General features: G+C 40.0%; 1 protein-coding gene across 1 annotated transcript in view; it reads left to right on the top strand.

The window, feature by feature from the left end:
- The window catches only part of grin2da (glutamate receptor, ionotropic, N-methyl D-aspartate 2D, a), a 186,640-nt gene that overhangs the window by 124,738 nt on the left and 36,330 nt on the right, over nucleotides 1-25,572 (top strand). The window contains exons 10-11 of the mRNA XM_084738944.1: nucleotides 15,559-15,684; nucleotides 20,254-20,366. Coding sequence (XP_084595070.1) covers nucleotides 15,559-15,684; nucleotides 20,254-20,366 — 239 coding nt within the window. The remainder of the gene's footprint in view (nucleotides 1-15,558; nucleotides 15,685-20,253; nucleotides 20,367-25,572) is intronic.

Genomic DNA, 25,572 nt, shown 5'->3' with positions numbered 1-25,572 from the left:
TTGACTGGTGCTCATTTAATGGCATCATCTCATTGCACCCTCTTCTTCCAGACTGTTCTCATTCCAGCTCATCAAATGCTGACATGTTTGTCACGTCCTGCGGCGTCTCGTACTGATGCACGAGGTGCTCTTTAACAGCTGTATGAGGCCCTGGCAGAAAGACTTTCTAAAACACTATGTCATGTGATGCAAGTCTCAAGATGAAAGTGACATCATGTAAATCACATGATTAGATGTTTTGGTTTGGTCCTGTGTTTGTTTTACCCCTCCGTCCACCCCTCCTCCTCCATACGTGAACTTTCTTCCTCTTTGTGCCACATCACCTGAGGCAGACGGCTTTACTTTGAAGTAACTTGAAAGCCCAGCGCGGCTCACACAGGCGCTAAAGGGTACCTTGTGGGTCTGTGGAAGTCACCAAGGGGCTTGAAAAATGTCGGTGTCGACATCCCGAGTCTCTTAATGACACCCACTTTTCCCTCACTTGTGTCTTTTCCTCGAGTCTTAGTCCCTCCCACCAGGACACCATCCGAAAAGAGAGGAAATGAGGATCACAGCTGGATCAGCTGTCAGTAGGCTTTAATAGCTGCTTTGATGGAGTTTGTGTCTTCACTTATGTGAAGACAAGCCACACAGTCAGAACAGAGCCGCCAAGTGATTTCTTTATTGTGTGTTGTGCTGATGTCTGAGTTTTTTTTTAAGATTTACTTAAATGATTAGAGAAGCTTCCACAGACGCTGCGCCTACAGTGCATTAATGCGCACAGCTTCTCACTCAATGGGGAGACGCCTCCACTTGCAGCCCATCTGCTGTTAACATTAAGTTAATTTTTATGAACTGTCCTGACTGATCCACAGATTAACTGCAAATGTTTTGACTGGATGGTGAATCAGAAAAGAAATAAAGTACAAAACTTGATAGTGATACACTTGATAAAGTCCTATACAATGTACAATCCTTGCTCATTGCTCCTCAGAGATCACTCCTCACTCCATCCAGAGAAACTAGCAAGGAAATAAGAGGCATCTGACTGACTTAGCACCACCACCTGCAAGCCAACTCTTAATAATCACACACTGGTAGTGGAAGGAAGCATGCATTATCCGATTTTCTTTAGATTGAGTTCAAATCTGAGCTACATTTGGCTGTAAACAGCTGTTTTCATAGTCTGAAAAGCACAGGTCTTGTGAATAACATTAACATTAACAATAAGTCATGACAGTGAGCCAGAATGAACGATGCAATGACCTGAAACTGAAGCAGCTACATTAAATTCAGCCTCATTTTATTACTGACACACATGCTTCTTGCATTGTGACGTGTTAAAATGTCGCCCAGGAAAAAGTCCTGTTGGGTGAGTCTGACAAAAAAACTAAGTGCATTTTTTGTCTGACTGCTTTTTTTCCCCCTTGTTGCATTTTATGGCAAAATAATAGTTGTTATTGATGATGTTAATCAAATCCAGTCTGTTTTCTGTCTGCTTTAAACTTAATTAGAGCCTGATTGGCATTTTATCTGCTTGATCTGTTCCTTTACTCTTGGAGAAAATTCAAACAAGTCAAAATCCTGCTGAATATTGAGAACACTGCATATCACAACAATTTTATGATTGCATCTTTCTCCTATTTTAAAAACTAAATGTGCCAGACTACATTTATTCCACTTAATAAACTCATATGCTTTTTGCCCATCACCTTTTATTGTGTTTTGCATTGTTATGATTATTACCTTCTCCCCTCATTCCCTCATGTCATCATCTGGCGGCGTGTCAGCTCTTGTAACGCTGCGACCGTAAAAACAAATTTGGTCTTAATAAAGTCACCTTGCAAATGAAGGATCAAAGAAACAACAGATTATTCTACAGGACCTCTAATCTCACAGGAACCGATGTGATTCAACATGAATCTAATCAGAGCAACAAAGGAAGCAGACACAGAATCATGTCGCTCTGCCCTGTATCACTGTCATCTCTCCTCTCATTGGCTGCTAAGAAGATAAGATAAACAAATACCTTGTTCTTCATTAGATTACATGAAATTGAAATTTGGGATTCTAGCAGTACAAAGCAGGCAGTGAAGAGCAGCTAAAATACATAAAACAGTGCTCTGTGTTCGCTACACAACACGTGGTTGTTCAGAAGTTAGGTGACTGTCATTGGACGGTTCAGATTTGTAATCTCACCCTGTTCATTCAAGGGTCCTGGTGAACAGAAAACAACCTACTGCTCAACATCAGCAAAATCAGGGAGCCAAGGTGGAGCAGCTATTTCGCACTTGAAATTCTTTTAGAAACATTTTTCAGTGACTGTTTTGTTGTAATACCAAAAAGATTATAACCAGGCAGGCAGTCTGCCTTTATTTCCTGCTGAGCAGATGATCCCAAACCAAACACCGCCCAAGTCGTAGTACGTCAACCACCAGATCCATGCTTTCGTCAGTACCACCCATGCTCTGGTTGCAAAAAGAAAAACAAGATGGCCACCTCATCTTGTGGCTTTTTATTAACATTGGCAATTTGCATTGGGATTAAGATCACAGACAACCTTTGCAGTTACTACAAATTACTAAAGGTCTCCAGCTAATAATCATCTTGGGCTTAAGTGAGTAAAGCCATCAGACCACTAGAGGATATTTACAGAGTAATCCTCCAATTAGGATGGACAAGACAGGGACAGAATGTAACCAGCCATGGAGGTTTAATCAGCTTGTGAAAACATTGTTTATGGACTCAAATTTACGCCACCTTTGCTGACTAATTATCCTGTCGTCATAAGATATAACCACATTCAGATCTTTCAAACCGTCAGCTGCTGTGATCATCCTCTGTTTGGGATTAAAAACCATATTAATGACTGAAAATGAACACCGTCTCACGGTAAGCATGACTAACACGGTTATCACATTTTGATTAAGTGACAGTAACTTTATGAGCTATTCATCCCCCTGACAAGTGTATTTTATTAAGTGCTTAGTGTAGCATTTTGCGCCCAGCTCTGAAAACAGTAGGAGCAACTCTGGTGGAAAGACAGTGGCTTTGCTTAGAGGCATATAAATAATTCACTCATAATAAAATTAAGGCAATGCTGTGAGTAAAGTGAAGCCTGCATTAAACGTCATAAGCTCATATATTCTTATAGTCTCAGTGTGTGTCACTGACCTGAGATTACATTTATAGTCACATTCACATTTGAAGGGCATTTTTATCCGTGTAAACTGCTCAATCTGACTGTGCCTCTATCAGTTTTCGCCACATTTTTCACTTGACATGGTAGTCCAACTGCCTTACAACCAGTCCAAAGATCCACTGATAAGATGCTTCACTCTCTCTGCCATTGTTTTGACATTTAAACCTTTCTTTCTACAACATGATACAAACAAAACTTCTCTGGGTAAATGCCTCTGTATGAAATAAAATATTATTTTACTTTTAAAAGTTAGTGCCTGAGCTGCCTCAAAAAGTTAAGTAACAAATAAACTTTTCTTGTCAGATGAATTTATATTAATTCAGTTGTACTTGAGAAAACATGTTAAATAAGTTAGTTATTAAGTAAGTAAGTAAGTAAGTATTAAGAACCAACATCTTTTCAGTAACAGTGATGAACATTACAAACAATTCGATTTCTTTTTACTTTTCTCCATTTAAAAATGTCAGTTCTTCATTTCACACAAAGAACTTCCAGCTGCAGCTGCTCCTGTTGGACCTAATTTGTTTCAGCGCTGACACAAAGACAATATTTGAAACTGTTCCCCATGAATTTATCAAATTCTAAGTGTCAGGGCATCGAGCTGCATCGTGGTTTGCACTGTTTTCATTATTGTGTAAAAAAACAACTATGATTTATCTTAAAGTGTAGAAGAGACACTTTCATCATATGTTTTCTCCAAAGTAAAAGAAGGGGCTCAGGAGAGTTTTAATTCTCAAACAATGCATGCTGGGAAGTCTGCGAATATGCTGATCATGGTTCTTTAAAAACTAGATTTGACTTAAGTCTGTGCAGTACATAAAAAACAGGGAGTCTGGGGGTCCTGTTCCCCACCAAAATGTTTCATGGACTTTGTTTGCTGCATTCTGGTGACTTTTAAATAATAAAAATAACAGAATAATAAGGACATTTTTTTCTCTGCAGATGACTTATGAGTAACATTTGCTAACTTTGCCTGCTGCATATTTTACAGTGTTTAACTGTAGGTGATGTTAGTGAGGCTCTTCTTAGAAAAAAAATGTCCCTTTCTTTAAAACTTTTTTAAGAAACTGGAATTCTTCTTTCTTTCTAAAATTCTTTCTCTGAGTATTCCCAATTTCTCTCCTTTCAATGAGGAGGTGAGATCATGGATGGATTAAGGAGAACTGATACAGCGGGAACGAGCAGCTTTCTTCTGTGTCACAAAACGACATTTGATGGAGCTGTACTGTCGTCCAGGCGGAAACAGTCGACTTTTAGAGTCATACGGTTTATACACGATGTACGGTGGCAGAAATACTATAAATTAACTTTGACAGATAAAACATGTATATTTATGTCAAGTTAATCAGAAAAGATTTGGTGATTCAACGATGTTCCTGTTTGTCTGATCACTCTAACAGTGCTGCGCTGTAAAAAATCAAACAACTTTTGTCTTCCAGGTGTGCATTAGATTACATAATGTATGCACATAATATTTGTATAATTTGCACTCAGCATGCATACAATGTAAGCATCATGACAGAGAGAGGAGGGAGACTGTATGTATGGAAATATTCTGCCTGTCAGTTGTTCCATAAGGAAAATATTAATATCTCAGTGTAAATGTCTTAATCGGAGTGAACCTCAATGCAATTACTGTCCATAATCATATTATTATGTTCATGTAAATGTAGTGAAATAATGTGTCCTCTGCTGCTCTGGTTTTCATTAACAGAGATCAACTAAACCTGCACTCAGGTTCATGGTTTGTTATCCTTCCCCTTAAAGGGACTCACGAACACGAGTCGACTTTTCTGGGTCACCGGTTTGAATCTCCGGACCTGTTGGGAACATGTTGGCAAGCAAAATGAATAAGTAATGCTGTCGCTTTACTTAGCAACCGCCGCTTAAATGCCCTTGAGGAAGGGCAGGTAAACCTCATTAACCCCGACCTCAACCCCCGTCTGCTCCAGTGGGTCCTCCACCACCGGCACCAGTGTCAGGCTGTGGTTGTACCTGGCAGCTCCTGGGTGTGAATTTTAAAGAGGGCATCTTTGACAAAGAGCATATGTCTTCTCTCGACTTTGCCTGATTAAAAATAGACTTCCGTTGTCCAAACTGGATATATGGCTGCTGGAAACCAAACACAAACTCACTGAGAGAGGAGATAAATGTGAAATAAAACAATGAAGCTCCTCAGATCTTAACTCAAGGCTGACAGTGCTTTGAAAACAACACGCGGCTGCTTCACACTCCTCACTCGTCGGAGTAAAAGAAAATAAATCAAACGCAACCTTCATTGTTTGCACTGCACCATGTAATTATTTACACACTTCCCCCGCTGAGGCAATTTTGATTGGACCGCAATCAAAATGAGCAGACAAATTCAATAAATCAGCGTTGTGTCCAGCGCTCCGGGCACTTTCAGTGAAATTAATGTTCAATGAAAATGATCACGTAAATTAGAAAAATAAGACCTTGGAAAAAAGTAAACGCGCGCACGCGAAGCTGCTGATTGTGGTGGTGCTTTCACTGCTCTCTGGTTGATGTTATGCCATTTTGTGAACTCGGCTGCCATAATCTCTGGTTGGGAAAATAAAAAGACAGCAGACAAAAGAATGCAATCAAATTTTTAAATCACTTTTAAATCACCTCCCTCAGGCTACACTGAACAAATGCAGTAAGTCAAAGAAGCTTGGCATTAAACTCACAAAAACACAAGAAGAAAACACAACCAGCCACACTTAGCTCATAAAGTTAATAAAAAATGTATTAAAATAGTCTCTCATGTCCGATATCTCGGCTTCTGATGTCTGATGACTAATAAAAACAAAGCAGAGGGCACAAAAGTGTTAACTTTCCTCACACACTGAACCACTTCATGCACTCCCACACTGGCGCAGTCAAGTTTCTTCATAAATAATGTTTTTTCTAGACTTTTCTTTACTTAAACTTGTATTAAACATTAGATAATTGCTATTTACTCTGTTACTATTGTTTGGATAAGTTATAATTCAGTTTGTGTTTGACATTAAGAGCTGTAATAACACAAATCTCCAGTGATATGTCTGTCAACATAAATCTGTCCACTGTGCTGAACTTTAAAAAAGAAGTATCTCTCAGGGATGAGTAATATTTCAGTCCTTTCCAGATGCTCTGTCAAACGTCCGCTGTGAAAAAGGCAGCGCTATCAATTTAGCCAGCTAGCAAAAGTGTAGGTCTCGACTGCTTCGTCTCAAGCAAGATGTCTTTGTCCTCCAAGAAGGTATAAGAGGATTATTTTTGGTCCTGCCCACTGTAAATCAAAATGTGATCGGGTAATTCACCTGTCACTTTCTAAACAAACACAAACAAAGGCTGCGGCCTTCTGTTCCAGTGATGAAGTCCTAACCAATGTTTGAGCTAGCTCTAACCTTTCTCTGCCTAGAGACAGCAACAAAAAAATCTGATTGGATAACTCTATTTTGCTGTGTTCAGGACAGTGACCCTTTTATTTCTGAAGCAAAGTTGATAGAGAATGAGGTTTGAAGTAGAATTAGAGGAGAATAGCCTAACAATTAAATAAACAAATAAAAAATATATAATTTATTTAAATGTAACAGTTGAAATATGGATATGTTAGGCCTTTCGAGGATGCCCCTTTAATATAAACATGATAAAGTTCCTCCTCTTTTATCTGCCCTGTACAAACCTGTTTTGAAACATGTCGCTGGCATCAAATTCACAATAAGCCTATAATTATAAAACTGAACAATGATGTTGATGAGGTAAAACATTAAATATATTGTCTTTGTGGTATTTTCAGTTGAGCATGTGTCAAAAAGGATTAGCAAATTATCACTTTCTATTTTATTTGTTTAACACGGCAACTTTTTTTTTCTTTGAATCAGGGTTGTTTTAAGTCTCTGTGCAAACTAATACAGTTAAATACAAGATCCCTGTGAGACAGACAGTGTTATATTGTGTTTCCACTGTGTGAGACACTGTTTATTTAACCTGGTGGTCATGTTGAGGCTGTACTTTGTGTCGATGTTTTATTGGACTGCACTTGCCCGAGGCATTTCTACATTACAACCCATCTCACGCATATAAATATGGTTGAACAAACATTACAAAAGATTTAATTCAACCTTATGCATTATGCGCATAAAGTTAAATTAAATCTTGTCAAACACTGCTGTGTTTTAGTGGACTGCATAGGACTGTACAGTACAGTACATTGGTAATTTACACTGTGGTGCTTTCAGTGCCGTTATTATTATTATTATAATAATAAAAGTATTCCTAGAAATGCTTTTTAAACAATTGTCTTATAGCAGTTAAGGAGTCTACTTACAGTCTTTATTTTGGGTATTTTCATACAAAATATCAAATGAAAAAAAGATGTAACTATAGTAATTATTTTTTTCTCCTTTAGTTGTCTGACACTGCTCTTTGCCTTGTGATAATCCATCTGCTTCCAGCTGGCTACCTGATGCTGTTGCTATGCTCACTTTGAAATCTTGACGAGAAAAAGAAAGTCTTAAAGAGCTAGCTATGGCAATGGCTCTGGCGTTTGGTGGTTTCTGACTGCAGTACCTGGCAGGTAATACCCCTTTTCCACACACATGAGCTGGCCTGGTTTGACTCGGTTTGACTCAGCCTGTCAGCCCAGCACAGCAGGAGTTTGGATTTCCATTATAACAGGGCTACCCGCTTGAAGGTGTGTCTTTTAACTGAAGACGAGCGCAATGAAGCTTGAGTTAAGCGGCTGTAAAGTGGTAGATAGACCGTTCAGATACATCTCTGGGATAAACACGCTGTTTTTTTTAATTCTTCACAATAAAAGTCCCCTGTTGTTTTGTTATTTAAATGCTTTTATTATGAAGCAGCACGTTCAGGAGATGTTTTCATTCGTGGTTTCATCAGCAGTAACTTAACATGACTCCTACACAGCTGAAAGCGAATATGAAACGGTAAAATAATGCAGATACCTGAAAGTAGAAACCATGATACAGGAGAAGAACTTATTTTCAAAGCACAGAGATTCAGTTAGAAGCTACAGAAGTACTGAGAACTGAACATAGAGAGACTCAGTCTCAATGCATGCTTGTTTGAGGGGAAGCAAAGGAGGGTCATCACAGGTCGGCGAGATGTGGGTCCGTCTCGGGTGCAGCTCAGTACGATAAAAGTGTTGATGGAAATGCAAATCAGAGCAGCGTGGTTTGACACTGTGCAGCCGAAAATGTTGGTGGAAAAGCCCCACCTTGAGCTTTTCATGAATCCAGCCATAAGTTTTACCACCATCTTCTGAAGTGGAGGAGCAAAACCATACACTGCATCTAAAGAATATGTAGAATGATAAAAAAATTTGGTTGTAATAATCATCGACATTTAATGATCAGTTTGACCTGGACAGATGAAATCACTCTAAGGGGTTTCTGCTCAAACTGCCCACTGATGTGGTACTTATGACTTTGTAAGTCGACATTAGAGCTCATGAGTTGTGACGGCTGATATTGTGAAACAGTCTGGTACCCAAAGAAGGAGCCTTTCCAGTTTTTCTATTCAATATTTGTTCTTAGCATGACACTGCAATACAGAGAGCGCAAAATAATCCACCATGTTTTGAAAATGGAACAAGAATTGCAATTTCTGTTGCCAGTCACCTGAAACAGGCCACATCAGCCACAATCAAAAAACCTTTATTGTCCAATTCAAGCAGCGCTCGAATACCAGATGTGTTGTGTGTTCCCAAAAATACAACCTTACACATTAAAGGCACATGTAGTTAAATACTGCAGCTGAAATCTCAACACCTCTCCCACTTTCAGCTTTTTTTGTTTCTGTTTATACCAGTATGACATTAATCATAAATGATTAATGTCTTTAATAAAACCTCCTGACAAATCAGGGTTTTCAAACTAAAATAACTTTTTGTCATTATTAAAAAATATTAAGGAAAAACAGATGGACAGCAATAAATTTTCATCATGATATTTATTATTCTTTTTCTTCTCCTTCCTCTACCCAGAGATGTTGGAAAAAACAATATTTCTTTTATTTGTTGTTTCTATCTTCTGATAAAGCAATCAAAAACAGATAAAAATCAAGTGACGTTTGAACAGAATGACGCAGGTTTCTGCACATGTGGCGTCGTCCACTGCGACAAACTTACAGTAGATTGAAATAGAACATGCAGCCTCTCAGTCCTCATGGCACACAGTTTGACAGCTCAGCCTTAAAAGCATATTAACCCTGTCAGGCAGTGAGTTTAATGGATAAATCCCGAGCCTCTCCACCTGCGCCCTCACTGTACAGCTCTCTGCAGGGGAGCATCCGCTAAAAGCCTGATAGTTGTAAACCGAGCTTGTTGCTCCTCGGTATGTCAGCGCACAGTCGAGTTCGATGTAGCCTCTCTTCCTGGATGTAACACTAAGAGACAAAGGTGTTGATGAGTCGACCCAGCAGCTCAGCTCGTCTCTCCGGTGCCGTTTGATTAGCATTACAGCTGCCACTGTTGCTGTTGTCGGTGTCGATAGAGAATCCCTCACTAATTTGGCAAATCTCCGATGTATCGGCTCGTTTCCTCAGCCGGCAGTTAGCCTGGCACCCATTTCTGTGGAAGGGCAAGATGAGGAAAGACAATTTCCTCCTGTCTTCACCACAAGGTTTTTACCTCTAGTTTAGTGTGGTCATTTGCTGTGTCACTCAGTTAATGAATTACAGTTATTCTGCAAAGCAAAATTAAAATCAGTGTTGGTGTGGGATGTGCATAAGACTGTCATGTCATGTTGCTTGTTTGAAAGTTCATTTAAAAAGACAGTTGTATGACTAAATGAGCTACATACAACCCTGCCTACACAACTGTCAGTTGAGTTTGGTAAGTAATTGGGGACTGCACCGTTTGCACTTTTTTGAACCTGACAGAGTTTTAACTGTGTCAGTCTGGACTCCCTGCAGAGACAGTCTAGCTGCATGAGCTGGTTCCTCGCTGTGTGTCCTGTGGCTCAAGACCTAAGACCACTCTGATCAGTCTATTTTGGGAGGCCTGAAGTTTTTTCTTCCATAACTTGCGAAGACCAGGATGTGGTAGCGTAATCGAAGTGGTATTGGACCTGGATGACAACTTTCCCTGTCCAGGAACACCGACTTTCTGGATAAGAACTTGGTTCTGGGCTTCTCTTTTTCCACCACTTTTATGACCATAGTTACACATCCATTACTTTATTTTACCCATTACTTACATCGCTGTCAAGTGTACAATCCCAGTGGTTGACAATGTTTTAATGAAGTTGTTACTCCCCTTAAAATGAATTACAAAATTATTTTAACAGTTTAAAATCTTCTGGGTGACATCTGTTACTACTTGTCCAAAATATTTTTTTTTTTTTCTGAAGGTGAAGGAAGTAACCAGAGTGAACAATCTTGCTTCCTTCTGTAACATACATGCCCATCTTTACTTTCCCCCACCATGTTAACATCATCAGCGTCTAGCCAAGTCTAGCTGGACTGGAGATACCGACCAGACCAGAACCGGACACAGCCTCTGAGACTGACCGGTGGCCAGTTTGACAACGGGGAACACAGTACCATGGCGGGTTTTTTTGCTTGAATTGGCTCTTAGCACAACAGGGCTGAGTCACCTAATTAGGTGGCTAGCTCCAGGACTAACATAGCTACGTAGCTAACACCAGCTACAGTAACAGCAACTAGCCACTAGCTTAGTTTAGGGATAAGTAAACTAGCGAAATTGCTGTCAAGCTAAATCACCTTGGTACTGTACTCTGTTGTCTGTTGGCCTTATAACATTAATAACATATTTATGAAAAGTCCAACTGATACCACTTTACTTAAAGTCCAGGAAGTTATTCATGAAGGACTTATGTTGCATGTCTCATATGTCAACATAAACATTCATACAGACTCATATTCAGAGCCATGACAGGGTTATGACAGTCTTTTACATACCCCTTCAAACAAAGCCTTACCTAAGTTTTTAAGTAAAACTGTTGAAAGGAAGGTTGATTCTTAGTTCAGGATGGTTTATTCATACGTATGATCAGAGTCACGGTCGGAGTGGACAGAGTAAAACCCTGAATCTGCAAAGACAAACGAATTCCAACCCTGTTTATAATGGAGAGTGTGTAGGTGCATATATGTTAATGTCTGTGTGTGGGTGTGGTGTATTTGCATAAATCCACATGAGCTGAGAATGAGTCTAGATGTGTGTGTGTATAAATGCTTGTGTGTGTGTGTGTAGTTGCATGGAAGCTGAGACACTCCAGGCCCTTTGCCAGATAATACACATAAGTCTGTGCAGACAAAAGAGCTGTTAATTAACACTTGCAGCAGACGCAGCACAGCCCACGACTCCACCCACAGCCCCACCTGCATCAGTGATGATGCTCTGTTGAGACGGCGGAGTGCTTCAAATATCTCAGACTCAACCGGGACGATAAAACTGGGTTTGTGTAAACTTAAAACACTTTCTGTTGCTCACCACCTTTTGTTGTACAAAAAATACAGTTCAACCCATCCTCTTCTATCATACCCCCATTTATTCACCACATTAACCATCTCCAGTAGGTACAAACTCATACAGATTACATACAGCGTCTCCAAAATGATTGGTCTCCCCACCCCCAACCTCTCACACCTCAACACTGGATCGTACGAAGAAGACCCCAGAATATTTGCAATAAAGAAGCTGAAATCAGAGAATTTTGTGTATGTGTATAGACTGTGGTAACACATTTCCTTGAAAAAGGACAAGAAAGAATCTATCTATCTATGTTGTACAGAAATACAAAGCTACATTCTGTATCCTTGACAAATGTAAATCCAGATCTGTGTACTACCAGATGTTGAGGTGCTGTCTCCCGATTGCCTTGCCTCACTTTGGGATCCTTGCAGCTGAGATCATACAGCCTACAGCCTTCATCACATACAGCCTTGAGTACAGTAAAAACATAAAATATAGAGGATATAAAAGTTGATATGTAGGTATATTATTTTAGGTCAGCATACCCAAAACACCAAGCAAGAATGTTCTATGTGTTGCACATACTTAACCCGGCTCGGGGGCCAGATCCGGGGTTCCCTCAAGCCTGCAAGGCCATCATGAGACCTTAAAAACATTGCAATTACTACTAAATTAGCTCAGTTCAGTGTTGCTGCTCCTGTCTTCACAACCTGTGTCCACCGTGCATGCTGTGCTGTAAAAAGACATTTTGGACCCTGCCAACAAAAAATACGCCAACAAATGTCAGTTCAGAAAAGGTGACCAAGTACATGCCTGTGTCACCCAGTTATTAATTCATAGACATCTATGTGCCCAAAGAACAAAAGACTAGTCCATTATTACAGATTTGGCCATTTTTAGAACCATATCACAATTGTGTCTGGATCATGGCAGCTTGGACAGTTTCTCTTCTGCACCCCACATGAAACATAATTATCCACACCTGTTTAACACATTGGATCATCTCCCATCACAATATACTGCAGTTATAAAATTACAGAAGCAAACAGCTCTCAAAATGTTGCGCTATTTAAAGTGCAAAAGAATACCAAATGCCACAAATACAATTAATGATCAGACTGTCTGACCCCTCGTGCTCTGAGACATGTCTCACCTCTGACTACAGACAGGAAATGTTTGTGTCATTCAGCAGCTTGTAGTTACTATGTATCAGATCTGAGCTAAATGCAGCGTGATCAACAGCCCAGCCTGTTTTCATAGTCCGTCCTCGGCTCCCTCTGCTGAACACTGTGTTCTTTTTGCTGTCTCATTGCCTCTGTTTATCCTCACACTGATGGATCCAGTTAAACTCTGTAGCTCATCTGCCATAGGTCTTACAAACAAAAACAAAAAAATACACTGATTGCATAATATTTAATGGGAAATCAGTCAAGTAAATACAGTACAGGAAGCAATAAAAATGCCAAGTGTTATATGCAGTTCATGAGTAACTGTTAGAACTGGAAGTTCTGTTGCTGTGGAAACCTGCAGTTAATTGTTTTTTGGACGCTTGTTTTCACTGAGTGATTTAACAGTTGAACTGAACTGTGTTTCATAATTTTAAAGGCCCTGAAAAACATATTTGTGATGCTGAGCGATGCTGATGATTCTTCTGTCACGCTCAGGGCAGTTTGGGTTATTTCGCAGGAAGCGTTTCTTCCTGCAATGTTTTGTCAGTCCTGTCCCGACTAATTTGAAGCGGGCGGGGCCGTGATGACAGTTGTGGGGTTGTTTGCTTAAGTTGTCGGGCAGCTGTCAATCAAATCTGACCAAACACACCCACACAGTCGTGATGATGCTGATTAGCTGAATTTTAGGGGTGCTAGATTCTCAGTTAATAACAAATAATGATCTATTTATCCAAACTTGGACTTTTATCATTGTTTATTGAGTGAAAGTTTTTAGGGGCTTTTAAACACACCAACACACTGATCAAAAATGAGTATGCTTTATAAGAAATATGTTAAAAAACAAATTGGTTTCACAGTTTTTGTGCACTAAAGGTGCTTTCATATAGCGATTTGTTGCTACCAAGGCTTCCAGTTTTCTGCATTTGAATCCCCCTCCCTCTCTTTGCCACTGCTGCCACTGTCGACCTCAGCATCATGCCTGCCATTATATTTACAATGAAAACAAATCGGCACGGTAACCGCTCGCTGTGCGGCAGCAAGGCAAATTCACATTATCGCAGAAAAACAGCTTTTGTGTGAACCTCCTCCATTATCGTGTGGCCCATGTGCCATGTTGCAGAGCAGAGTAGGTGTTACTTGTTTCTGAATTCCCAGAACTGCACAATAACAAATTGGCTTCATATCAAGACAGACAAAGAAAACAACAGAGTGTCTATTTGCACCCGGTGTGAGAAGCTGTTCTGCTATTTACAACCCCTTAGTTTATCCATAAAGAGCGACAAAGTCTCTGTAGATAAAAGGTTGTGGTGGTTTAGAGGTTTTTGTGGGACTAAAATCTGAGCATAGTGTGAAATCACTTGAAGTTTTAGACTTAGTTGACTCCTTTCCAGTCTTTTAAAATGATTATATTCCATTTGCAGTTGGAAACAAAACTACTTATTGGTTTAGGAAAAGATAATGCCTTGTCTCTGCCGTGCAGCTGCAAATAGCATTGGTGGCTATGGACACAAGGACGCTCGCCTGTATACACCCCTGCCTGGATCCAGACCTTGGAATCTGCCCACTCCACTGAGCTGACTGATTCTCTGGTCTGGCATTGTAACATGTAAGAGTGGTTTCTCAGGTAAAAAAAATAATTGGTCAGTTAGTATCACAAGAGGACTAATGTTTAGCCAATGAGGGTTGGGATTAAGGCCGTTGTCAAGCTGTTATCAAGGGCTGTAAAGCTGTGCGTCACCTCAGGCTGCAGCATAACAGTTAGTGAAAGGCTGTGTTGTTTGCTGCCATTTAAATAATTTACTTTAAATAAAAAGTACGAAACATGTTTGACAGACGTCCAGTTTTAATTGTCTTTAGCCTGACTTGTTGCTGCTAACTAGATAACTTCAGCTTTTCACGGTGTGGACTGGAGCATGACACAGGAGTCAGTTTTCACTCCTGTCCCGTCCCAATCCTGGAAGGATGGCTCTCGTCTCACACCTCTCCAGTCAATCCACAGACACAACCCAGCTGATCTACACACTTTATGGTCGACTAAAGTAACGTAACCTCCCTTCACATGTGATCACCTGAACTGGGGGAAGACTGGGGGCAAAAACGTATGCTGGCATGGAAACGAGTCAGTGTCAACTTAAAATGATGTCAGGCTCCAGTGTTTGGTTTGAGAAAATCAAATCGCTCCTCCCTCAGGGAAAACGGTTACAGTGGAGGCAATGTCAGGATGTTAATGAGTGTAACAGTTGGTCATTCCACCCCAGGTGCAAATAGCCACATTGGATATTTGACCCTGGATGTAAATAACATCTGCCTAAAAAGAAATTTGCTTTGCAAAATATGAGCATGCAGCTGCAGCTGTCAGGTTTGGTACAAAAAACTGTTTGAGGCTCTGAAACAGTGATTTACTGCTAGAAACGTTAGTATTGTAGCTAAGGTGGCATTGTTAAGCAACATAACAGCCCCTCCAGGAGTTTGGAGAAATGGTAAACACTGCAGAGACAGACACACAGCTCAGTAACAGGCAGTCACCATGATGATTGGCCTTTAGGAAGAAGTAGAGTGCAAACTGTGGTTTGACTTTCACCAAACAATTAGTCTAACCGTGTGTGACAGAGGGTTTTTCAGCTTCTAGTTTCAGGCCACAGTTTCTTTATCCACAGTCCAGTTGTGACAGACAGTTGTGCATTTGATAAAGTGCTACTTCACAGATGACAGGCAAACTTCTGAAACTTTTATCTGATATTTGTATGTGTGTGTGTGTGTTGCAGAGCCCTACAGCCCGGCGGTGTGGGTGATGATGTTTGTGATGTGCCTGTCGGTGGTGGCTGTCACCGTCTTCATCTTCGAGTTCTTCAGCCCCGTGGGATACAACCGCAGCCTGCAGAGCGCCAAGAGTAAGAGACGGAGTCACTCTGGCGCCGGCACGCCAATCAACCCCGCCGCCACTGCTCATTTCATGACATTATTACCAACTTGTCACTTCATCAGTTATGTAAGCGAGGGGGGGCTGATTTGAGGAGGGTGTTTGCTCAAATTATGCAAAGCGTCCCACTTTTTTTGTCTGCACATGAGTCAAAACAATCACTCCACACCCACGATCCAGCCTATTTATTTTTAATGAAACAAACACTGACGGCGCGGTGGTGGTTGATTTTGACATTTTTACAGTACTTGTCAGTTCATCTTTTATTCCTACTGTTTACCGACTGCTCCTCTGTGCAGCTACATTCATTTTAAATAATCATTTGGAAATGTTTTTCATTACTTTCTAATAAACTGACACAAGTGGAATTATGCTGAATTGGAGTGACAGGTAGGTGTTTGTTCATCATTGGTTGTCAGGTCTGGTTGCTTCTGTGCTAAAAGGCATCGTTTAGTCTCATTTTATTTGAAACATACGTCGGAAAACCAGCATATGATCAAGTGATCAAAAAGTCCACCTTCCAGATTTCAAACACGACTCCAGGTTGCATTTACCAGCAGATGTCTAAACCTTCTTATTAAGATGGTAAAAAGACATTTATCTTATTATGGGCTTTCAATTAGAGCTGCTTGATATTGGATTTCTGCTGAAAAGCCACTATTTTGCAACTTTTGGCTGATTCTGATAATGATATATGCACATATTTTTTTCCACTAAATTGCAAAAAACATCAAGGAATTAACATATTATTCTGCCTACTCTTACTGTGATGGCCCACGGGAAGATGCAGACATAAAAAATACAATGCCTTTCAAAATGTACACTTCACTGGGCAAATTAAGAAAACTACCGCTGACAGCTTTGTTTCGCTGGCGCCTGTTTCCCTTTGTTCTTCTCAAATTCAGATGAACGCTTTAAAAAGCATTTTGTTGATCAGGATGACGGGCTTGCGTGACCGTCGCTGAGCGGTCACTGCAAATAACAACTTTGCTATCCACTTCTGACACATTTAAAAAACCTCCACTCTGCAGATGTAGTCATGTCACATGTGCAGAATTAAACTGTCATCTTTGTGCTGTCATATCATGTCCTAGAGGGCTGTTTGTTCGCTGAATGCAAATTACATGGCAATTAGTAATGTAAAAAAGTACTTAAAAATTTAAAAAAAAATTGAAAATACTGTAAAATAATGTAAAAAAGTAATGTAAAATGGATGCAGCCACAAAAAATTGAGTTCCACAAAAATTCCTTATCAGTATTATTATTATTACTATTATTATTTGTAGTAGTAGTAGTGGTAGTAATAGTGTTATTACATTTTTTTTAAACATGTCAAAATATTTTCAAGGCAAATAAAATGCATTTTCATATATAGGGTTCTTTTTCTTGCACTTTTCTTGAGTTAGTAGAGCATCGGTAATCATAAAAAATTGTTTTAGAATTTTAAAATTACGATATTTTAAAGGTCTGATAAAAAAAAATGTAATCATGTAATCACTGACAGTGTAACTGTAATCTGATCAAACATTTTCTTCTCATATAATCAAGGATGATTATGTTTTGTCTCCTGGTTACATGTAATCCATTACTGTCCAACCCTGGTGCCACGTTAGTGTGCATCGCTGCTTTAAATAAAAGTAGTGTGAAGAGATTACAATCCTCCTTCATGGAGGGCGGACTGTAATTTTGTACTGACTTTTGCAATGAATTTGTAAATATGTGCATATATAATCACTTAATAAGCACTTTTCGTGAGATTATTAAATGCCTTTAAAAGTCATTTTAATCATTCAAACGAGAACTTGTCATGTTTTGAGATATCTATCTCAGACTTTCTACCCCGATACAATGGAGGTGATTTAATTTGTGGTTTTCAAAGCAGAATGACAAATTGTGTTTTCTACTAAAGAAATAGTGGAGCAGTAGTGACCCACCAAACAGAACTGTGTCTTAGGATACCACCAGAATTACAGTAAGTGGGAAAATGGATAAAGGAAGTGGGAAACTTCCTTTCAACTTTAATTCAGCTTTCAAAGTTTTATGTTTCATTTTTCTGTCAAGCTAAATTAAGTCTGCTGTTGCCTTTAATAGATTCCTCTCTTCCCCTTTTTTCTCTCCATCTTTTCATTGATACATTCAGTTTAAGTGCCCTCTCGCTGCAGAAAAGTTGGCAACTCAGTAAAAGTGTTCAAAGTCTCATATTCTCTCTCCACTCCACCACCACCATCCCATCTATACCTTCAGAGTGTGATGACTTGCTTTCAGTGAGAAATGTACCAGCAGCTTTCATCTCGAAGAGCCGGCTACATTCCTCTATCTGTTCAATTTTTGTCTCTCATCCTTATCCCCCCCTCACAGTTTGAAGATTCTGTACTCAACACAAGGTGCCAGGTTTAATCTTTAATAACTCCATATAGGTCTTTCCCAGACCTCATCTTATCTTCCCTTTTTAAACTTTGAACATCAGACAGTTCTTAGATCACTGTAGGGCAGTTTGTCCCCACAATCTCTGCAACCCAACATCATGATAAACCCATGTGGCCAAAATGTGGGCATGACTGTTCACAAGCTTTTGCCAGCTGCACTGTCTTTTTCAGTTGTTCAATTTAAAGGAAACTTTATTGCTCAAGCATACAATAATATTTCAGATGGGGCTGTACCAAATGTCAGTTTTTACAGTTGAAGCTTATATTGAGGGGTTTTTTTTTGAGCTTCAAATGTCATATTTTATGACATCTCACTTGAACAGACAAAATGAAAGAATCCTTAAACAAATTCCTCAGTTTGAGTAAAATGAGTCATCTGATTAAATTTTTGATTAAATCGACTTTCTTAAAAGGAGAAATCTGTAATACATTCACTGCAGTAAATCATAAAATGATCATGGTGTGTCCTCTGAGATCAAGGAAATGCTACAGCCACAGTGTCCGTTTCACATTTATTAAAGTTCAAATTAATGCCAAATGTCTGCTGAATGAGTCAGTATTTGTTTGTGAGTCATAAGAAACCATTAATAATCTTTTCAAGGGAGTAAATGTTTATAACAGTTAAATGAGCAATATGTTAATGAAGTTTGGCAGGCAGTCAGGCAGGCAATCACTGAACTCAAACTGTGTGTATCCTCGGAGCAGTTGGCTTTTGTTTTCAAGATAACTTTACATTGACAGGCAATTGACAGTTATAAACAGCTGATCAAATCAGCTGATCAGTGATTATGGTGTAGGACTCGTCCTCGCTTGTTATCGTTAATTTACATTGTTTCACTCGTCTTGCACTCCTGCAGTGTTCCTGCAGCCAGCACGAGCTTCCTCGAGTCAAGAGAGAGCCCGGGGAAGCAACTCACAATCGTATATTTAAAGCGATAGTTCACCCAAAAATGGAATTTCACTCAAAAGCCACTCACCCCTGGGCTGATGTGAGGATGGGTGAAGATCTCCAGTTCACAAAATGATCCCGGAGCTTCAGCGGAAAACAAGCAGCGCGACATGAGATATACGAGATCTCACGATACTTTCACGTCTGTGTTTACATGCTACCTAGAAGGGACTCAGACAACAGAGAGAGATCTGCTCAGAAATTGTGACTTGTTATGCATATAGTTGACTGTGCAAACTTTCAACAAAGAAGAAAACATCCAAGGACTTTGACTTAAAAGAGTAACATTATTTCTTTGCTGCAGCCGCGCCACTTGGGCAAGAGCTTGTGTACCTGCTCCAGGAATGTGCACACGGATCAGGTCTGAGAGGCTACAGTTGACATTTAAGCTAAAAACATGGTATAAATGGCATCTTTTTGGGTTAAATTTTAATGTCACGGCTTACAGACATTTGGATTGCACCACATGAGCAGTATGGAGACATTTTGTGTTTTTTATTGTGTTCTTTTTTTATTTTAAAACTGGTCACCATTCACTTCAATTGTACTGGATTAGGCTGCAACGCTGTTTTCCGCTGAAGCTCCGGGAGCGTTTTGTGAACTGGAGATCTTCACCCATCCTCACATCAGCACAGGGGTGAGTAGATATGAAGTGAAATTTCATTTTTGGGTGAACTACCGCTATAATAGGATTTCAATGTATTTAATATATAGGCTGTGGCTCCCTCTCGCTATTTGGATTATAACATGTCTGTTTCCCTTTCGGATGAACTGAAACACCAACTGTGAGCCAAAACTTATTGTCCATTTGACGCACTAATGGGAGTAAAACCCTGCAGGAGACTCTGAGAGTTTGAAACCAGAAGACCGGAGGCTGTTATAAACCATAGGCAACAATCTGCTTTTATGAGTGACATATTCACCAATCATGCAAAGTCACATAACTTGGGTGTCCACATACTTTTGTCTAGATTGCCATGTAGTCTATTTTACTGTGTTTGTCTTCAAATATACTCTAAGTGTGGCGCTGCATGTACTCATTTTCTAACTTAAGATTTGATGCTAACAAGCCTCCGACCGAGGCTGTTATCACTCAGCACCTGTGTGTGAAGTGCTCTTAATCTTAATATTTCACACTGTAACTCTCTGTCTCTCCGTCTCTCAGAGTCAGGTGGATCTAAATTCACCATTGGGAAGTCCGTCTGGCTGCTGTGGGCGCTGGTCTTCAACAACTCCGTGCCTGTGGAGAACCCCAGAGGAACCACCAGCAAGATCATGGTGATCACTCTGACTGACTCGTGGACTGATTGATCAGATCAGGGGTTCTCAAAGTTTGATGACTTAGTGCACAGGAGAAACCATGAACCTGTCATAAGATTTGTGATTGTCCTCATAATGGTGTTTAACATGAATTCCTTGAGCACATTTTTTAAAAAACCTCATTTTTATTGTCCTAGAGGTTCGAGTAAAGTAAGAGTAGATCAATTTTTCCTTTCTCCTTTTTTATCCTCAACCATAAAACATTTGTTCAATGGTGGGTTTTTCATTATACTTCAGTAATAAAACTGCCAAATTGTCCACCGGATAACAGCACCAGCGATGATGACAGAACGTAATCCCTGCAACAGTCACACCCAAAGTGCCAGTAGTTGCCATTCAACTCTACAAGTTGTTATCCCTAACCTGACACTTGTTAGAGGCGCACAGGCTGATGCAGTAGTTATTTATTTAATTTATTTGGTAATTGGATGAATACTCAAAACCTAAAAGCCATTTATTTGAAGATTTGTAGCTGAACTGACATCTCGCCATCTATTAGTTTGAGATTTTCAATTTTTATATAATGACCTTTGTTTCGGCACAATGTAAAGGTCCAGTGTCTAAGACTTAAGGGGATTTACTGGCATAACATGCCAGAAATGAAGTATAATATTCATAAGTATGTTTCCATTGGTGTATAATTATGTGACAATAAGAATCACTGTGTTTTTGTTACCTTAAATGCCATTCCACAGATCCTCTTTCATGGAGTCCAGTATGTTGCATCGCCACCTTTCTAGCCCAGAATGAACAAACCAAACACTGGCTCTAGATACGGCCTTTTAAGTTTTTGTCAACCATCGTAAGTTCTTCACTTTTGGAAGGGGAGGGTGAGACAAGCAGTATTCAGTTGCTAACAGTCTGACAGCTTAATGCCAACACATCCTACGGAATAGTCGTTTTATACTTTTCTCCATGAGCATGAGCACAATGCAGCCTTGTTTTTAATCAGTCAATCTAATCCCAATTCCTACTTTCAGCATTAGTAGTCCATTAGATTTAGTTTTCAGTTTAGTAAATTAAGTATCTGACTGTCTGAGTGGTTTATAAATTAGTTCAGTGGTTAAAAAGTATATTGACTGGTAAAAAAAACAAACAAAAAAACAAAAAAAAACCCCACAACTCATTGTTATCCCAGGTTGTCAAACAGACATGTTTCTCACATTCTTGACATCTCATGCTGATGCACAAGGTTCCCTTTACCATCTGCAGAAATCCTTTGAGACGGTCGCAGTTTTAATATGTTTGGACACTAGAATTTACTTGGTTAGTTTAGGAGCAGAGCCACCCAATTTCGTTTGGTGTTGGCCCAACACAGCATTTCACAAGCTCATGCTTTTATCCTCCATGCACTTTTACTGCATTTCCTTTTAGATTTATGCTCCCAAAATGAATTATATCAATGTTTTTTGAGAATCATCTTTACAAATGAATAAAATTACTGCTAAGTAATTATTTTTTAGTTTTACTTTAGATTTAGCATGTAAATGTTCTATGAAATATAATATGTTTAATTGCAATGTCATTTTATGTAATAGCAAAATTTATTTTAAGTGTTACGTAAAATTCTGTATTTCTACCCCCTCAACTACCCCACCTCCTCCATATTTGGACTTCCTTACTCTCTATCCTCACTCACCTGACACAGATTTACAGGTTTACACTTAAGCAACTGAAAACCTGTTGCTTACAGATGCTCAGATGCACCTTGTCCGTCTCTATGAGATGCCGAGGGATGTGCCAGGATGTTGGTATTTGAAGACCTGGGACTGCTCCATTTACAACTTTAATCTGACTTTATTATTTCTGTTTTTTCCCCCCACACAGTGGCACATCCCTAATTTGCATTTTCAAGAACAAAACTGAAACCTGTGAGCTTTATTAGCCGGTGCAATCAGTTTGAGAGTGTTCATTCAGTTGTTTCACAGCGGTGGTCTTTTTAATACCCGCTGTTACCCTCTGCCCTCACGACATGAAAAGAAAAATCAGTCAAAGGCTTGCCCCCTCTGCTCCAGAGTAAAGAGCCACAGGAGGTTAAAAACTTGAGGTGTCTTTTTTCCCCTCTGACTGTCAGCCTGAGTGCTTTGCACAATAAACCCAATCATCTCAAGAGCTTGTTAGCTGCTCAACGGGCTTTACAAAAGGGGGTCAAAGAGGAGAGTTGTAGTTCTTTTTTCTGCACATGTTGTAGTTTTAGTTGAACTGTAGGTTTGTTGCACATCACCTTGCAGGTAGAGCTGGTCCCACAGCCCACCAAGATTTAAAAATGCACCAAAGAGTTGAAAAGTTTGCTCTGACAACAGTTGCAGATTGATTTGGATACTATCATAAGAAGATCATTTTTACCTTTAATGATTGATACTTTCTCAAGCCTATTCATTGTCATCAGTGCCTATCCCAGCATGCACTGGATGGATAATTGACAACTATGTATTATTGATATTAAACATTAAGTTTTAATAAGTTTTACATTGACCCGAGGGTCATAAAACTCTCCAGTGGGTCATTGTAGGAAGGAGTCTGTCCTTCAACCCTTCTGTTGGGACGAATCCTCCTGCTGGAGCATCATTGAACAAAACACTTAAAATCCCCATTCACACTGAGAACGTCTTCTTAAAATCATGCCTTCGATGCCAGAGCAGTGAGTGTACATTTTTCATTATATTCATTAAGAAAATTATGCAAATTAACTTTTGGCATAAACACAGAGTACTGTGGAAGCAAATAGCCCCGTTCATCACCAACTGCAAGTGCAAATTTAGTGCTAAGACTAATCCACATCTCTCACTGCTTCCTGGCTGAATGTCAACAGCGCAGCGTCTTGTAGCAATAAAAGAAGCACTTCCGAACAGCTGAATGTCTTCATGTCTTTTATATTTGCTACAGTAATGTGGGTCAGCTGGTGTTATCCAGTAGTGGAAATTGTATTTAGATCTGCTACTTTTAGAGGCAATATCACAATGTAAAAATGCTGTGTGAGATAACTGTAGCCAGAGGGAGAAGTAGGAGACAGACTCAAAGGTTGTCCAAGACAAAAAAAAGATGTCCTCACACTCAATGTAGGATTGCATTTTCGGGCTTTTCCAACCAGAAAACCTCAGGCAGGAATGGTGTCCTTCATTAGCCGGTTGCAACAGATCGACCCCTGGCTGGTCTTGGATTGCTGGGCTGTGAGATGGCTCGGCTCTAAGCTCTATAGAGGTTGTGGATCAGCTGTTAAACCTTCCATCAGCTGCTGTAGATCTTGGTGGTCCTGTTGTACATCATGTTGGAGCTGGGAAAACTGGTGCTGGATTTGCTTCCACCTCTCCTCCTGTCGCTTGTGCTCCTGCCCTGCCTTGGACCTTTTCCTGCCTGTGAGCAGGGAGTTCTTCTCCATCACTGCTGCTTGCCGCCATATTTTGCTTCTTTGAGGCTGTTGGCTCTGGCCGCTGCTTCTGTTTCGCCTTCATTTCCGTATTTGTGGAAAACAGCTGGTAAGTTATTATAAAAGTCCTGTTTTGCGTAGCTCCATTAGCAACATCGCTGAGGGTGCAAAAAAGCAACGTGTGTCTTCAATATAATCAAACAGTCACAACAAATGCAAAGAACATTGCATGGATAAACACAAGTAAGAGCAAGAAGAGCAAGAGCAAAGTCTTTTTCAGTACCTTCTTTCTGCACTTTCACGCTGAACAGCTGAATGTTTTTAATATAGAACTTTACTGCTGTACAGCTTCTTGTTTGAAGTACTTCCAGCGAAGCCTTGATGCAGGAAACACACTCTGTCTTTCCTGGTCCTTTACCAGATTCAGTGAAGGTCATGAGTGTCCTCTGCACCAGCTCCTCCTCTTTGAGGTTTCTCATTTAAGGCCATCATTGTCAGACTCAACAGTTTCCTGGCTTCTCTTCAGTGTTGAGGGTCCTGTTTCACAGTCGCTACTGTTAGTATCAGGTTGCTGACTTTCGTTAGATCTTGACGACCCTGTGGTAGCAGGTTCAGCACTACTGGGCTCATCAGAAGTCCACTGTCCTCCATTGAATCTTCGGGGCCCTGCTTAAAGCTCAATGTCAGACTCAGTTTCCCTTCTTCTCTTGGGTGTTGAGGATCCTATGAGTGCCTGGCCATTTTATGGCAGTGCATGGGTCATGTGTCATATGTTCTAACTTTTGCTCTCCTGTCACCTTCCTCTGTAGAACGGCTGGGCAACATCTTTCTTCTATGAGTCCTCTGCGACTTTTTCCTCTGTTTCACCACCAGAACATTGCTTATAAGATTGTCAGATTCCTCTGAACTGCTTCCACGTATGGACTCTTTTGATGGAATGTATTCATCACTGCTTTCAATGCAGCTCATAGAGGCTTCAGATTCATTGGACACCTTGGAGACCTGTTTGGCACTAAATAACTTTTTTTTTGATAAAGCATGATGAGTAAAGGAGAACCCACTCAGAGGGTAGTCGAGAGGCTCATGACCACCTTCATCTGCCACTGTTTTTATGCCTTGTTAATAGTGATGAGGTGATGGTGGACATCCTCTTTGGACAGGTAGCTGTCTACCCATTGTTTTCCAGTCTTAATGGTAAGCAAACCAGCTTCGAGTGTTTTTGTTATTATTTTAGATAATGATATATAATGTTTTCATGGGAGTGAAAGAAGAAGGGGATTTCTTAGCAGCACTCTACAAGGTGTCACATTAACATTTTTACAAACTTAGTTTGTAGGAGTTGGTGACATCTAGTGGTGAGGTTGTAGATTGCAACCAACTGAATTACTGTCACCTCATCCTCCCCTTCCAAGCATGTAGGAGAAGGTATGATAGCAGAAAAATTACAGACAAACCCAAAAGGCCCTCTCTAGAGCTCGTGTTTGACTTGTCAACTCTGCACTTTTGTAGAAACATGGAGGTGCAACCATGGTAGAGAACCTGCACCCTCTGTAGATATAAAAGGCTAAATCTTACACATTGGCCCTTAAAGTTTAAGTAAGAAAAGAGCGGATACTGAGGTGCAGTGACGTTTTTTTGAACGGTGAAGTATCACGCTGACAAATCTACCTTCCTTCCCTACCTTCCAGGCAAGACAGAGCATCAGCTGTGGGTTTAGCTATGAAATGCCAAGAAGTGTAAACAGTGTCACTGGAGCCTTAAAATACTTCCACACCTGTCAGATTCATCCCTGATTGA

This window comes from Lutjanus erythropterus, chromosome 16, assembly GCF_056507025.1.
Source record: "Lutjanus erythropterus isolate fLutEry1 chromosome 16, fLutEry1.hap2, whole genome shotgun sequence".
Classification (NCBI taxonomy): Eukaryota; Metazoa; Chordata; class Actinopteri; order Lutjaniformes; family Lutjanidae; genus Lutjanus; species Lutjanus erythropterus.
This window is presented reverse-complemented; position numbering and strand designations above follow the sequence as displayed.